Here is a 15,525-nt window from a genome sequence, read left to right as displayed (position 1 = left end):
GGGAATTGGATCCTATGCAGAGTAACAGGAGTGAAAGCAACGCCTGAGGAGAGAGGAACAGAGAATCAGCTATGGACTCCAGAATAAGGTTGAAAAGGTCATTTGGGGTCAGGTTGCAGTATGCTCTGATTATCTGACTAACAAGTTAAAACTATTCTGTTGGAAATTGGATGCCAAGATTTCAGTGGGGTAATTTCATGAAGAAAGAGCTTTTGGGGAAGATTTATCTGGTGGCAGTGTATGAGCCTGACTAGAGAGGAAACTGCGGGCTGGGAAACCAGTTAGGAGACAGCTGTTGTAACAATCCAGGCAGGAGATAACTAGGCTGGAAAAAGAAGGGGCAGATGCCAGTTTATAAAGGGGACAACCAGATGGGCTTGTTGATTGGCCACAGAGAGCCCAGGAAAGGACAGAGACCAGGATTGCTGTTACCTGAGCTGCAATGAATGAATTAAAGGATGGATATATTTCTGTTTTCATTTCGCCTTATTTTCAAACTTAATTTAATTTTTCTTTGTGGATTCACAAGATATTTCTAATGATATCATTAAGTCCACATTGCATTGAGATCATGAAATGCTTCCGCTGCTCTTGGATGACAGTCTACAAAAATAAAGGATTGTTTGTTCTACTATTCTCTTCAGAAAATAATATTATGTTCTTGATTGCAACTGACTGTGTTAAAACTCACTAGAGACCCTTTTGATTGAAAGCGAGGGTCGAGGGAAATCCCCGCCATAGTTGTAGAATGATCTCAGTGGGTTTTTCTAGTAACCCTGATAATTTTGCATGAGGATTTCTTAGGAGTTTTTAGACATTGTTTCTCAACTTCTTTTTTTTTTTTTTAAATATATTTTATTGATTCTTTACAGAGAGGAAGGGAGAAGGGTAGTTAGAAACATCGATGAGAGAGAAACATCGATCAGCTGCCTCCTGCACACTCCCCACTGGGGATGTGCCCGCAACCAAGGTACATGCCCTTGACCGGAATCGAACCTGGGACCCTTGAGTCTGCAGGCCGATGCTCTATCCACTGAGCCGAACCGGCCAGGGCTTCAACTTCTTTTTGATGCTTTCTTGTCTGCGTGCAGCTCCATGAATAGGTTTTGGTGTAAAAGTGGGATTTTAAGTTCAGAGGTAAATCATTCCTTCATTCTTAGCTTTTTATTCTTTTCTTTCTTTGCTGCTACTGCAGACAAGAGTAATTTTTGACTCAGGGCTAAATTATTACTGTTCCTCTCAAAAGAATCCTATCCATGCCGTACAGTGACTCTTCAAGCTATCTTGTCTATCCCTTTGCCATCACAAGGTTCTTCATTAAAGTTCTTTTCTCTGTGTCATCCGATTCCTCTCGACATTATGTCCCTTCCAGTCCCTTGGGAAATCTTTCCGTCTTCCTATACAACTTTCATCCTGCAGTATTCCTACCATGTGGCTTTGATAAGTGAATCCTGAAGTGAAGTTCCTTCTAAAAAAGCCATATTTACCAAAAAAGAATTTCATTGCAAAAATTCTGAGGCCAGGAAATTACTGATAACATGGGCACACTTCTTTCCAAATGCTTGTTTTATTTCTACCTGTTTTTTGTTTGTTGGTTTGTTTGTTTTTAATTTCATGCTTCTTTTAAAATTTTAAAAAATTGTAGGGAAATTTGAGGTGGTTTGGGCCTCTAATTCTACTTATTACATGAATAATTAAGGACTGACAGTCCTCATCCATACTTTATACACTTACCTAGTAGCTATGGTTTATTTAGCTGTGGTTATTCATATTGTTCTCTTTCAACTTGGACCTTCAATAGAGTGAAAGCTTTTAGAACTTTGCAAGAAGCCCTCAAGTGCAACTATGAACACTGGCAGATCTGGGAAAACTACATTCTCACTAGCGTTGATGTTGGGGAATTTTCAGAAGCCATTAAAGCTTATCACCGGCTCTTGGACTTAAGAGACAAATACAAAGATGTTCAGGTAGGATATTAATATTTTGTTATATTGGTTTGTGTTTGGTACTAATACTTGATTAAAGGATATAAATTGTTTCCTTGATTATAAACAGGAAAATTTTCAGTTTACACCAGGCCCTGTTAATAGCTCTTTTTAGAAGTATCATAGGATGCTGGTGGCAGTGTTTACTCCTCTGCAGGTATGGGCAGGATCACTTCATAGTGGGTAAGTCATCATTGAGGGAAAGTCTTGATGGCTAGTGATGGGCTCAGTCATATTTAGCTTCATTGCATATTTCTGTCATCAACTTTATGACAACTAGTCAGTGACGATTGATAGATTGTCTGGAATATTTTTATCTTGGCTAAAATAATTTAACTTAATTTGACTCTAAGTTCAGCAACAGGTGTCTTTCAAAAAAAACCTCTGATATTCTTATGTTTGACACTACCGGACCCCATTCTATTTTAGTTTGCTTTAAAATTCTTGTTATCTATTCTTTTTCTACTTCTTTATAGATGTGATTATTATTGTTTTAATTTTTGTGTGTGTGTAAACTCACACTCATTTTAATACAGACATAGGGTAAATTAGCTACGGATTATTCTCCCTCCCCCCCCCCCACTATTTGTAATGACTTTTTTCTCTGTCTTAATTTTGACTGATGCATAAATTAGTATAGCTCAGAAATGCTTTTCTATAATAGTTCATATCTAGATTATACATATTTTTATTAATCTATCATAAAACTAATTATAAGTAACTGCATAATTAGTTCCTGTTCAGTTTTTCAGTTTTGTGCTATTGTAAATAATGCCATGAATATCCTTGTAGTCCTTGTATTTATTTATGCTTCTTTCCTCAGGGTAATTCTAATGTCGATTTGTTCTTTTTTCCCCTTTTTTCTCTCTCTCTGTCCTCCCCCCCAATCCTCCTTTCCATCCTCTTCTTCCTCCTTTGATAACTTGGCACTTGGGGAAAAGAATTGAAATATTGCATTATTATACCCCATTTGCTGTTTATAAGTGGAAGGGAAGGGGATTAACATATACTGAGTGCTCACTGTGTCCTAGAACTTACATGAGTAACCTTTTAGAACATACAGTATTTGAGGAGGGTACTGAATAGCCCTCATTTTGCAGTAGATCACTGGTGACCCAGGGAGGTTCTACTACTTGACCAGTCACATAGCCGGCACCATGCTTAGGCAGGCCCGTTTCTCCTTGTGTTGACTTAAAGTCTGTGGGAAGATTTATGTTAAAAAGCACATTTCCCCATCATATTAATGTGCATGTGAACTATAGCTAACAGAGTCTTTTTTTCAAATTGGTGTCAGATTTATATGTAATAAAATGCACAGATCTTAAGTGTACATTTGCTGTGTTTTGACCAGGACATACTCTTATGCAACCACTCCCCAAAACAGATAGGAACATTGTCATCACAGAAGTTCTCACGTGCCCCTTCCAGTCACTGAGCCCCCACCCGCCCCTCAGCCACCACAGTTTCTGATTTCTGTCACCACAGTTCAACTTTGCTCTTTCTTGAATGTCATATAAATAGAATCTTGAGTGTCATATAAATACATATGTCTCCTATATAGATGTTCTTGGTGTGGCTTTTTCTTCGGGGGATGAGGGAGGTAGTGTAGATGTGGGTGGGGCAGGTTGCCAACAAACTGAAGTCCTGAAACAAGTGGTGGCTGAGCATTACCTGAAAGAAAAGGGGACAGAGGAGCATGTTTACACAAATACTCTCTGTAGAATAGGATGGTCTCCATTTAACTGGCGCCGTGTCTGAGGCTCAGCAGCGGGAACAGTCAGGCCGATGTCTCACAGTTAACAGGTAGGAAAGCCGAGCCTCGGAGTCTGGCGTCAGGTCTGTTTACCCTAAAGCTTGTGTGTGTCTTTTCCACACGCTACGATTTTTTTTTCCTGAAGAAGTGAAAAAGAAAGTGTTTAACTGCCTATTGCACTCTGGTAACCAAGGTGTGGGGGAGCAGGGGTCAGGGTTATCAGACCAGGAAACAGAGCCAGTTCTTTGGAGAAATCCAAGTGGAGCAGGGGGTTAGCCAAGCCGGGGAGGCGGGAAATGGCTCTGTGCCTGGCCTCGAGCCCTTCTAGATGCTTTTGTAACTGTACCTAAGGCAACCGATTCCTTCTTGCTTTGAAGGCCTCCAGGATTCAAAGGCCAACACCTTGTGCTTTCGGCCAAGATTTTGGTGAGACTTGGCCAAGGACTTCAAGGTTTGTGCTGGAGATAGTTACACTTCTTTTAGTGGAGACTCTTCAGCATTGATATGAGAATTGCTTCTCCGTGTGAGAAAATGTCAGCTCTCTTCAGGGGCTGGTGGTGGTTCCCTGCCATTATTGTCTGCTTGCTGCATCCTCCAAGCTTGGGCTATAAAGGAGGTGAGAAATAGGCTTAGGACAGAGAGCGAAACAAAAGTTCTCTATCACTGAAATGAATTAGAGGTGCCGGTGAGGGACGCAGAAGTCATTATGGGGCATCAGTCATGCGACAGAGCACAGGGCTGTTTATACTGATGACAATGAAATCCCTCTAAGAATCCAGATTAAAAAAATATACTTAGAGTATTTTATGATATGCCAAATGAATTTCAAATGGGCTAAATATGTTTCATCTCAGAAAAATTAGGAATAGAAGTGGATACTTAACCAAATTTTCTAAACTTTGAAACAAAAAAAAAGAAAGCCTAAAGGAATTTTTATGACTTCATTAAAAAAATATGTGACAGAAATATTTGTAACCAAGAGGAAGATAAAAACCTAAGAATACCCTTGTTATATAAAGAGTTAACATCTGCTACAGGAATGAAATGTTAAATGGGATAGAAAAAAGGATTCAGGAACAGACTCAAGTAAGTGTGAGAATTTAGTTATAATAAGGATGGCATTTAAACCTGTGGGATAAAATTGGAGTATTCAATATGTATTGGAATAGTTGGCCACGTATTTGGGACCAAAAATGGAAGCTCTGCGTCACTCCTTAAACCAAAATAAACACAAATGGATTAAATATTTAAATTGAAATGCCTCGAGAAGCAGGATGATGTTGTAGGTAAGAGCATAGATTCTGGGGTTAGACAGCCTGGGCTTTTTGCCTACCTCTGCCAGTCATGAGCCGTATGACCTTGGGCGAGTTACCGCAACTACTTTGTTCTTTAATTTCATAAAATGGGGATGAGAATAGTACTTGCCTCACAGGGTTGTTGTGAGGATTATATGACATAATGTATGTAAAGGGCTTGGTATAGTGCCTGGCACAAGTGTTAAGTGTTGCTATGCTGTCATCATCGTCATTATCATCATTACTGAAAAAGTAAAATCATAAAAACACTAAAAGAAAGTATGGTAAATATTTTTTTAAGCTTTGGGGTGGAGGAAACATTTTTAATCATGACACAATGCCATACTTCATTAAGGAGAGATTTGATATTTAAAATCTCTGCACGTAAGGAAATAATGACTGACCAGTGAGCGGGGTGCTGGAGGTCACAATCTTCGTAGGGGCAGGCTGTGATGTGACAGCCATTCATGTAGAGCTTCCTGCACTGAAACTGGAAGGTGATTAATAGAAGCCGGGTAAGTGACCTGGTGAGAGTTTATTTCAGTGTTTTCAATTTTGTCTTGGCCTTTCTACTTAGTTTCCTAGGGCTGCTGTAACAAATTACCACAAACTTGGTGTCTTCATACGACAGAAATCTATTCTCTCCATTCAGTTCTGAAGGCTAGAATCCAAAATCAAGATGTTGGATGTGTCATTGCTCCCTCTGAAGGGTTCTCCCAGCGTCCGGTGGTTTCTGGCATTTCTTGGCTTATGGTGGCATCACTCTGTCTCTGCCTCCCTCTTCACCCACTTCTTCACCACCTCCTCTGTGTCTCTGTGTGTCCTCGCTCCTTTATAAAAATACTAGTCATTGGCTTTACGGCCCACCTAATCTAGTATGGCTTCAACCTGTCTAATTATATTTGCAAAGACCCTATTTCCAAATAAAGTCACAGTCTGGGGTTCTGTATGGACAGGAATTTGGAGGACACTATTCTACTCACCACAACCACCATGCTCCTTTTTAGGGAGAATGCAGTCCCCCCTCTTTCCATTGTCCCCTCATGTAGCCTACAGTGAGGGGAGAAGATGTTGGACCAACAGTGAGATCCCAGAAAAAATCAAGTATTTTGCTAATTTAGTGTGCTTCTTTTGTACATGTTAATTATTATTTTAATAGGCCATCACTTTCAAACCATGTTCATTCTTGAAATGTTTACAGAATGAGTATTTAAAATAAGTGGTGCATATTCACACATTTTCTTCTGTATTGTTACTTTCAGATTTAACTACACATGTGAGATTGTAATGTGAATTTATAGGCAGAGATAATGTTCCTTGTCCAAAGAAAAAGCACAAGTGAATGTTCTCCTGTGGAGTTTTATCACTGTGTATAATTAGGACCATAAGCCTGAGTTCACCTTCCTAAGTGTTCAGGGTCCAGAGGAGCCTAATATCCTCAGCCACATCTCATGGCTGGGTCAGACGCATGAGCAAGGTGACACACTGCTTGCATGTCTGTTGGCCACACTTTCTGAAAGAGGTGTGTTCATTCAGCCTTTCTTTCAGGCACAGGTATTTAATGAGGCTGTGCCGTGTGCCAGGCTCTGTGTTAGACCCTGGTGATATAAGCTGATGAAACATGGTCCTCTTCCTGAAGTACAAAGTAAGAATAAAGATGTGGGCAACTTCTCTTGGAACCTTGCTTCTCACAGTAGCAAGGTGTCTGCAGACCGTGAGCATCAGCATCAGCATCACCTCCAGGCTTGTTAGAAATGCGGAATCTCAGTCCCAGGTGGATCGACATCTCCATCCAGGATGGGTATCTGTCAAGCTCCTGGGTGATGCCAGTGCTGTTGGCCCATGGGCAAGGGCAAGTTGATGCTTTAGTGGATCCCCCATTACAGCAGTTGATGATTGAAGAGGCACTTTCTATGCTTCTAGGAAGCTGTCTTGAGACACGTTGTCTAATACAGATATGACAGATATGTAACCTGCTCTGGGGCTCAGCCCATCTGTCCTCACCCAAAGCATCTGGGATAGAATGTGTAAACAATTGAAAGCAAGATAGCCAAGAAGTGGACAAGTGGTGAGCGGACCTGGGTAGTTAGAAGGACAAGAGATACTTTCTGGGTACCCCGCATGCCTAATGCAGATGCATTAGCAGTGAATCGTTCAGCACTTAGGAAGAGCCAGGACCTGGTTAAGGAAGAGATGTGGGTCTGTGTTTCACTCTTGGGTAGAGGGAGTGTGAGACGTTGACAGGACATGCTGGAAGGTATGAGGCCCACCATCATGGAGCTCTGGAGAGGAGTTGGGCTGGAGCTGTGCCGACACTGTCAGAGTAGACTTGGTAAAATATGTGAAGCTACAGGTGTGGGTCAGGTCATTCGGAGAGCACTCTGGATGAGGAGAAAAGAGCACTGAGCACAGTGCCCTGGGAAAGAAGAGCCCTCTGGGAGGCCTGAAAAGGGACACCAGAGAGGTAGTCAGCATGTCGTTCTGCAGAGTGACTCAGGATGGCTTGACTTTTACTTTATTTTTAAAAATTGTAAGGATGAGCCCAGCCAGTGTGGCTCGGTTGATTGAGCATTGTCCCATGCACCAGGAGGTCGCAGGTTCGATCTGGTAAGGGCACATGCCCGGATTGTGGGCTTGATCCCAGGAGGGGACGTGCACAAGGCAGCTGATCGATGTTTCTCTCTCATCAATGTTTCTCTCTCTCCCTTTCCCTTCCTCTCTCTGAAATCAATAAAAACGTATTTTAAAGAGGAACGTGTAAGGATGATCTTCTAATCAAGAGGTTTGTCGTCGTTGTTGATGAAGGTGATGGTTGCCTTCGTTTTTTATTGTTTGGTTGTTTCTAGCTTACCAGTTTCTTCTGTGCACATTTTTAAGGTCCTTAAAATCCTAGTGAGGGCCGTGATTAATGGGATGACTGATCGCAGCGGAGATGTCGCAACCGGCCTCAAAGGAAAACTGCAGGAGTTGTTTGGCAGAGTAACTTCAAGAGTGACAAATGACGGGGAAATCTGGAGGCTGTACGCCCAAGTATATGGGGATGGGCAGAGCGAGAAGCCTGAAGACAACGAAAAGGTGAGTCCTTCACGCCTGGCTCTTGTTTGGAGATATGTCTAGTGGATCTGCTTTTTTCATGGTTGGAGAAAATGTTTAATGATTTGTAAGATAAGATTAATACGCTCCAGTTTTGATTCAGTCTTTAACATAAGCACTTTGAATTGTGGGCAGGTTAAGACTTGTAAGCATTCATCTTTTCTCTGTCCATGAATTTTTCTTACATAAATGTTCTCTGTTGCCTGCCAAAGGGTCTCTCTAAGCAGCTTCCCTACCTACCAGAGCTGTGGCAAACAGCTGGCTCATCATGTCCTCTGTACCCTTGCTGCAGGCTCATTGCTAAGGACTAAGGTAGATTGGGTACCAGGACAAAAGGGTGTTTAAATCTGTGATGGGGACTGTGAAAGGGAAAAAAGAGGAGGAATAGATAAGAATATGTATTGGAGAAGAGCTTGGTGGAGGTTGCCCTGCTGTCTCACAGGCACCACTTACACTCCAGTTGTGCCTTTGGCCTCCTGTCTTAGACCTTGCAGGGGCCTCCAGAGTTTCCAAGTTTGGAACAATTGTGTTCTTCTCAAACATCCACAACAAATCAAATGTGGTCCCACGTGAGTTTGGAATTAGCCACAGCACAGCTCATCTGTGGGATCCATAGCCACTCTCTCCTCCCTCGGCCTACCCAGCCGGCTTCTCCCAGTGCCTGTCACCTGGAGAACACATACTCACACTTTCGCACCCACTTCTGCCATCTGTCCTTCCCAGTCTCCTTGAATTCCCTGCTCCCTTGTCTATATGGAATTAAGGTTACTCTGAATTCTCTCATCAGTGACCTTTCCCTCAAGAATCAGGTTGTGAAAGAAGTGTCTTAAACTCTTGTGAGTTTTTTGTTTTGTTTTTTACATGTCACTATTTTTATTGTTTGCTGCATGACTGACCTGTGAACTCAGAGTACCAGGATTTTGGTAGAAGTGTCAACTGAGGACTATCTAGATCAGAGAGAACCCAAATTGAATATTTATCTCAAAAATTTAAAAAGACAACCAATTGTTTAAGTTAAATTAATGAAATATGTCAATGAATAAGAAATATGTAATTTTTCTTTCAGTATAAAGATACATATCATGCACATTTGCACACATACATATATGGATGTACCAATATTAATATTAATTACCAAATACTAATTATTAAATACTAATACTAAGCTTATGCTGATTTTAAATTCCAGTTATAACTTTCAAGTTAATGGGTCAAATTATGTGAATTCCTACATCCTCTCTGTCTCCCCCCTTTTAGTGTTTTTTTTTTTAATTTTCTTTAGTGATTAAGGTATTACATGTGTGTTTTTATCGTCCCCCCCCCCCCAACCCCCTGCTTCTTGTGAGTTTTCACACCTCTCAATAATTCTGTAGTTTCACCAAGTTCACACCTCCTTCTCTTAGCTGGTCTCTTAAGCTAATGGCTACGAATGCTAAGGAAGTGTGTATACTCTTCGTAGACCTCCAAATTGGGCATTTGTAAATTTCTGTTTGAAGGGAAGTGTCTTGGTCCAGTGTCATGTGATGTCTTTTCATGCTGATTGCTGTTGGATGAGCATCCGTGCCCCTTCTTTGATGAGAGTGAGGGAGACTGTGCTGTGTCCCACAGGTGCTGGTTTTCAAGTTGCAGTTAGTTTCGTGCGACTTCCAGGAAACAGTTTGAAATGTGAATTCTGTTTGTTATTCTGAATTGTTGTTCTTTTTTCCTCAGGCGTTCAACTATCTGTCTAAGGCCTACAAGTGTGACACACAGTCCAGTGGCTGGGAGAAAGATATTGCATCATTTAAGGAACTGGTTCGGAGAGCCTTAGAACTTGCACATGGTATTGATGTAACGTTTGCCATCCATGGCATATTAGAATGTATTTTACTGATAAGAGAAAGTAGTAGTCAAGAGTAAAGTGTCACTACAAATAGTTTCAAATTGTACTGAAATTGTTGTATTCAGCAAACATTTATAGACCAACTACTGTGTAGTAGGCACTTGCGAGCAACAAGGAGACAGGATGGAGGCTTAAATTCCATTTGAATGAGTGACTGGTATTAGAAACTTTAGAGATACGAAAAACCCTTACAATGGTAGTTAACCTTCAGGTCACAGTCTGTTTGCATTGATATATAGTATTAAGGATATCTGTTAACCTTTCCTGACTCATACATAGTCTTCCTTTATAGATGAAAATATTTATTCATAAAATATATAGATTTCTGGAACTCAGAGCACTATACAAAGAGCTGTTGCATATATAAAAGAAATAAAAAGTATAACCAAGTAGCCTTGAGAAATGTAATGGGTGATATTTGAGGGGAGAAGTAACCTTATATGTAAAGTTGTATACCTATGTGGTAAATATATTCCAGATAAAGGCTGTTTTTAATTATTTGCATTAATAATTTGGTGATGCATTTTTATATTTATACTAGTAGCCCAGTGCACAGATTCGTGTGCATTGAAAAAAAATTAATTAGAAGAAATATTTTAATATCACTATTCACCCTTTCTCTATAATAGAAGTGTCAGAGATGAAAGAAAATTAGTAAAATGTATGTGAAAATAATAATAAATTGATTAATAAATAAACAATAACAACATGATATAACAACAACAAAGACATGGTATAAAAACAATAAAAACATGATATAAAAACATTGATAAAAACAATGACTGATAGATTAAACTTATTCTAATATCTCCCTGTATACCACATTAAGAGTAAAAACACTTTCAGAGTGCTTGACTAATTTCCCTTATGATGAAGTATTTACAACTTTAACTTTAACATCACACACTCTTCGAACTTGAGAGAAAGCAACATATAACTGACCATGTCCGAAAACGGGCTCAGGTAGGAATATTCCTACTCTGTCTAGAGTTTGTTCTTGTGATTTATTAATAGTCATTGCAAATGCTGGCATCATGGGAAACTGTCTTTGAATCAATCTAAATGGGAGGCCAGTGTCAGATGCTGATTGTTGGTCTTCAGACATACCAGTATTCTGTTGCTGCTGCCGCTTTCTTTCAGCTTCTGAATGTCAACAAAAACAACCAAATTCACGATTGATAATGACAGATCTTAACATGCGTGTACGATTGGCGCCAATGAGAGCTTTATATGCGCGAGTCAGCGTTTATTTTTAAATTGCCAGTGTGCATCATATGTACCGGCTGGTCGGGCGGATGGACATATGGTCGGTCACTTAGCCTTTTATAGATATAGATTTGATTATGGGTCTTTGATGCCCTGGGATTACAGTTCAAACCACAATGTTAAGAACTGAATCACAAGGACTGTGAACTCATCCTAAAGTCCTCTAAATTCTTCTACAACTGATAGTTACAGCAAATGGGGAGTGGCGGTTCCATCCCAAGTGCAGGCACATCGGTTGTTGATATCATTTCTCCCGGATGGGGGTGTAAACCCTGAGTGTGAAATCGCAGTAGGAACCGAGCTGTGAATCTCTCATGTCACTTCCTTGGGCTCTTATCATCAGCAGTGAGTCCCTTGGGGAAGTCACACTGAGAGTATCATGTCTCTGGTGTGTGTGTGTGTGTGTGTTTCAGAGAGTCTCTTCCCAATGATCGGCAATTCACCAAAATTTACCTATTTTTCTCAAAATTCTCTTTTTACCAATAAGTTATCCTTCTCAAAGAAAGACAAAGGGGAGGATTATGCACATAATATCCTTTTGCCAAATTAAAAACTTTCCATGAGAAATATTTCTCAAATCCGTTACTTTAAACTCCTAAGTAATTGTGAGGTTTTTTGTTTTTGTTTTTTACCTGTGAATGATCAGCAGCAGTTTTCATGGATGTTTCCCTGTGTGTTTCTTCCAGTGGCTGTGAAATGCAGTGGAAGCAAATCCAGTCCCCAAGAGGCTGTGCAGGTGCTTTCTTCAGCTCGGCTCAACTTACGGGGCCTGTCTTCTAAAGCAAAGGTGAGGCGGACGTGGCTTAACTCGGCTGTCCTACAGAGAAGGCTGCAGTACCAGCCCATGCTCTTAAATCTTCCTTTACATCAGGGCTAGTTTTAGGCCCACATCACATTTTTTATATTAGTTCCCAGGTAGTTAGTTACTTGTACTGATGAGGATTTTATTGGCCCAATGGCTAGACCACCCTAAATGTGGCTTAGTTAGGGCTCTTAGAAATTAATACTTACAGTCCAGCCCTTAATGCTTTCTGTAAATTAAATTCCCTTAATGCTTCCTCTACATTAAATTAAAACAATGCTCTTCTTATCACTTTTCCCAAAGTGTGGCATATATGCCACTGGTAGCACTTGAGTAACCTTAGGATTTTAATATATATTTATTTCAATGCATATTAGAAAAAGTATAACTGGCTTACACATCAGACTTACAGTTTCACGAAGATTATTTAGCCCAGGGGTCCTCAAACTAAGGCCTGCGGGCCACATGCAAATACAAATATTGTATTTGTTCCCGTTTTGTTTTTTTACTTCAAAATAAGATATGTGCAGTGTGCATAGGAATTTGTTCATAGTTTTTTTTTTTTTTAAACTATAGTCCGGCCCTCCAACGGTCTGAGGGATAGTGAACTGGCCCCGTTTAAAACGTTTGAGGACCCCTGATTTAGCCTGTTTCTCATTTACAGTAATGCTACTAGTAAAATGTTTCCTTTGAAAAAGACTTACTGTGTGAAAATTGATTTAGAGAAAAAATAGTAAGTAGGTTGTATGTGGATTTGACAAACATTGTTAAGGTAGACAAGTGACTCAGGTTTGGCAACCTGTGGGCAGTGCTGGGAGGTGAGGAGCCTGCCAATCACGAGCTCCTGGCCCAGCAGGCACTAGAAGGGCAGCTGTGGAACCGGTGGACATGCCGACGCCCATAGGCTGCAGGAGGGGGTGCATTCATCTTTATTTTATTTTTGCTGGGTCTTTTGTTTTTACCAAATCTTGATCATCTTTGTGACCTCTCAGTCCTAAACTAATTAATTTCCAAGTAATTAGCCTAAAGGATCTGATTTATATGAATGTGAATTAAAATATATTTTTTGTTTGTGTGCACAGTGAATAGGGTTGTTTTGTTTGGATGAATAATATCCCTTCATCCAAACACCATCCTGTGACACTGAACTTACTAATCATATTCACGCAGCCATTATGACGGGCAGCACGCATTTGAATTTACAAGTTCAGGCCCGTTGTGCTTCTTCCATTCATCCCTTAACTGTTGCAGCTCATACTTTTCCAGGGTGGTGAGCCGCACAAACACTGCCCTTGCTGCTATAATGTTGCGGTATTATTATGCAAAGGAGTTTCAGTTCTGTACTCTGTCTATATTATTTTAAAGAGGATTTTCGTTGTTTTGATAGTTCTGCTTTGTTCTTTATGCTGCAGCAACTTTTTACAGATGTGGCCAGTGGAGAAATTTCCGGGGATTTAGCTGACGAAATAGCAGCTATGGACACCCTAGTACTAGACCTCCAAGACCTAAGCAACCAGTTTCGAAATCGGTACTGACTATCCTGGGAGCGGTTCTGGAAAAGGTGCTTTCGCCTTTGGGTTGTTCTCTTACACCTGTGGATCTGAGACTGATTTTTACATAAAGTTCTCTTTTGTGGCTAACATTCTTGTTTTTGTGATTATTCCAATATTTGAATTTCCTCAAGTACATTAAGTGAAAAGTCTCCTGTTTTCCTTAGCTTAGTTGAATTCAGTATTTTTTATTATTCTTGAGGTATTTTAGCAAAAAGCAAAAAAATTATAATTTTCTTTTGTAACATAGGGCTTACTCCCAGCCTAAAATGAATTAGATCATTCTTTGGAAAAACTTGGTCTAAACAGGAAAAAAAAAAAATAATCACACACTACAAGTTTGTGGAATCATTAGATTGTCTGCTTTATTATCCAAAAGTGATAGAAGAGTAGATTTGGTGATGGAAACCTTTACACTTCTTGAGATTTTGTATGTGTGTCAGAAAAATTTATGGTTGGCTGAATTAGAAATGTGGGCATGGTTTAACTTCTAAATCCAGAAAACGCAAGAAAAAAATGACATAAGTCAACTTTTGTCTCAATCATTAGCCACTAGTAACCAGGCTGACCCTCCTTGGGTATACCGCCAGCCCTGAAGATGGTTGTTTAGTAAGGGTATTATGAGTGAAGACGGCTATAAACGGTGCCATATTACAAAAATGCCAAAGTAAAATGCTTTCTTAGTAATGTCTATGGAAACAAGTATTGAAGGCAGCAGCTGAGCTTAATAATCTTACAAGAAAAGTCATAGTGAGGAATTCTAAGTCCTGGCTCGGGTTTTTGAATTCTGGGTACCATCATAAGTCATTTGACCCTTGCTTTTTTCTATGTTCTTTTTTATAAAATGTGAATAATTTCTATTCTTTGCATCTTTGTGAGTTTCAGCTGCCTTTGGGCATTTAAAAAAATCCATAATCCATAAATATAAGTATCCTGAACATTAAAAAAACAGTCTTTAAAAACTTTCATCACCACCTGCTTCTCTTTTCTGTTCTCATACTAGCCTAAAAAAAGGTCAACGTTTGTCCCAATGCAGTGTCTCTTACAGGAGACATAATAATTATGAGAAGAAAGGCCAAGAAAATGGGTAGTAGCATGAGTTATCATTACATGTTGACTCAATCTTTTATGGAAGCCATTGGGGAATAGGTGGGTAAGTGGATGGATGGATGGAGCAAAGTTTTAAGGTGAACTCTTTATCACTACCTAGTTGGGAACCCCAATAGAAAACAGATAAATACTAAAAAGTTAAAAAAGTTCAGGAAACAGGTGATTGAAGAGGAGCTCCCAGGTTTTAATTTTTAGCTCTCAGTTTATGTACCTTTGGGTTCAAGTTAGAAAGTCATCTGTGAGTATGAGTTATCACAAACCAAGTCACAAAATGTCCTCTTCCAGATTCTAGGCTGGACCAAAGTCACCAGGATGCCGACGGCCATGTACCCTCTTTTATCTCAAAATGATCTCACAAAGGAGAGACTGATTAGATGTCTTCTTTTTAACACATAAACCTATTAGTTACCTTTAATAATCTTATGTGAATGGTTAACAAAATGGAGGAAAACGTGTGGGGAGGTACTATGGTAAAGTAGGAGAAGCTTTGGTTTTTATCAAAACCTTGTCTCTACCACCTCATAAAACTTAGCACTCAGGTGCTTGATTTCTTCATCTGTAGAGTGAGTGTGGTGATAATAGTACCTTCCATCAGGCTCTGAGTATCTCTTACAGCACTTCACCCAGTGTCCAGTCAGTAACTCCATGTCTGTGTACACAGCTATGTTTCACTTACTGTAGGGTCTGTGCTGCTTCATGTTGCTATATTATGATTTAAATATATGCCATTTCCAAATGCCTTATTTTTTATACGTTTCAACTTTCGTTTTCTAGTAGTAATACTTTTGT

The 15,525-nt window shown here is 39.9% G+C and overlaps 1 protein-coding gene across 2 annotated transcripts in view; it reads left to right on the top strand.

Annotated features, from left to right (window-relative positions):
• TTC27 (tetratricopeptide repeat domain 27) overlaps positions 1-13,718 on the top strand; it is a 100,066-nt gene extending 86,348 nt beyond the window's left edge. For both annotated transcript variants that reach the window (XM_059660173.1, XM_059660172.1), the window contains 5 exons: positions 1,802-1,967; positions 7,911-8,108; positions 9,837-9,948; positions 11,961-12,061; positions 13,489-13,718. In XM_059660173.1, the coding sequence (XP_059516156.1) occupies positions 1,802-1,967; positions 7,911-8,108; positions 9,837-9,948; positions 11,961-12,061; positions 13,489-13,611 (700 nt within the window). In that variant the 3' untranslated portion in view covers positions 13,612-13,718. The remainder of the gene's footprint in view (positions 1-1,801; positions 1,968-7,910; positions 8,109-9,836; positions 9,949-11,960; positions 12,062-13,488) is intronic.
• The last annotated feature ends 1,807 nt before the right edge of the window (positions 13,719-15,525 follow it).

Source organism: Myotis daubentonii, chromosome 12 (assembly GCF_963259705.1).
Source record: "Myotis daubentonii chromosome 12, mMyoDau2.1, whole genome shotgun sequence".
Taxonomy (NCBI): domain Eukaryota; kingdom Metazoa; phylum Chordata; class Mammalia; order Chiroptera; family Vespertilionidae; genus Myotis; species Myotis daubentonii.
Note: the sequence above shows the minus strand (reverse complement) of the source record. Positions and strands in the feature narration are given on the sequence as shown.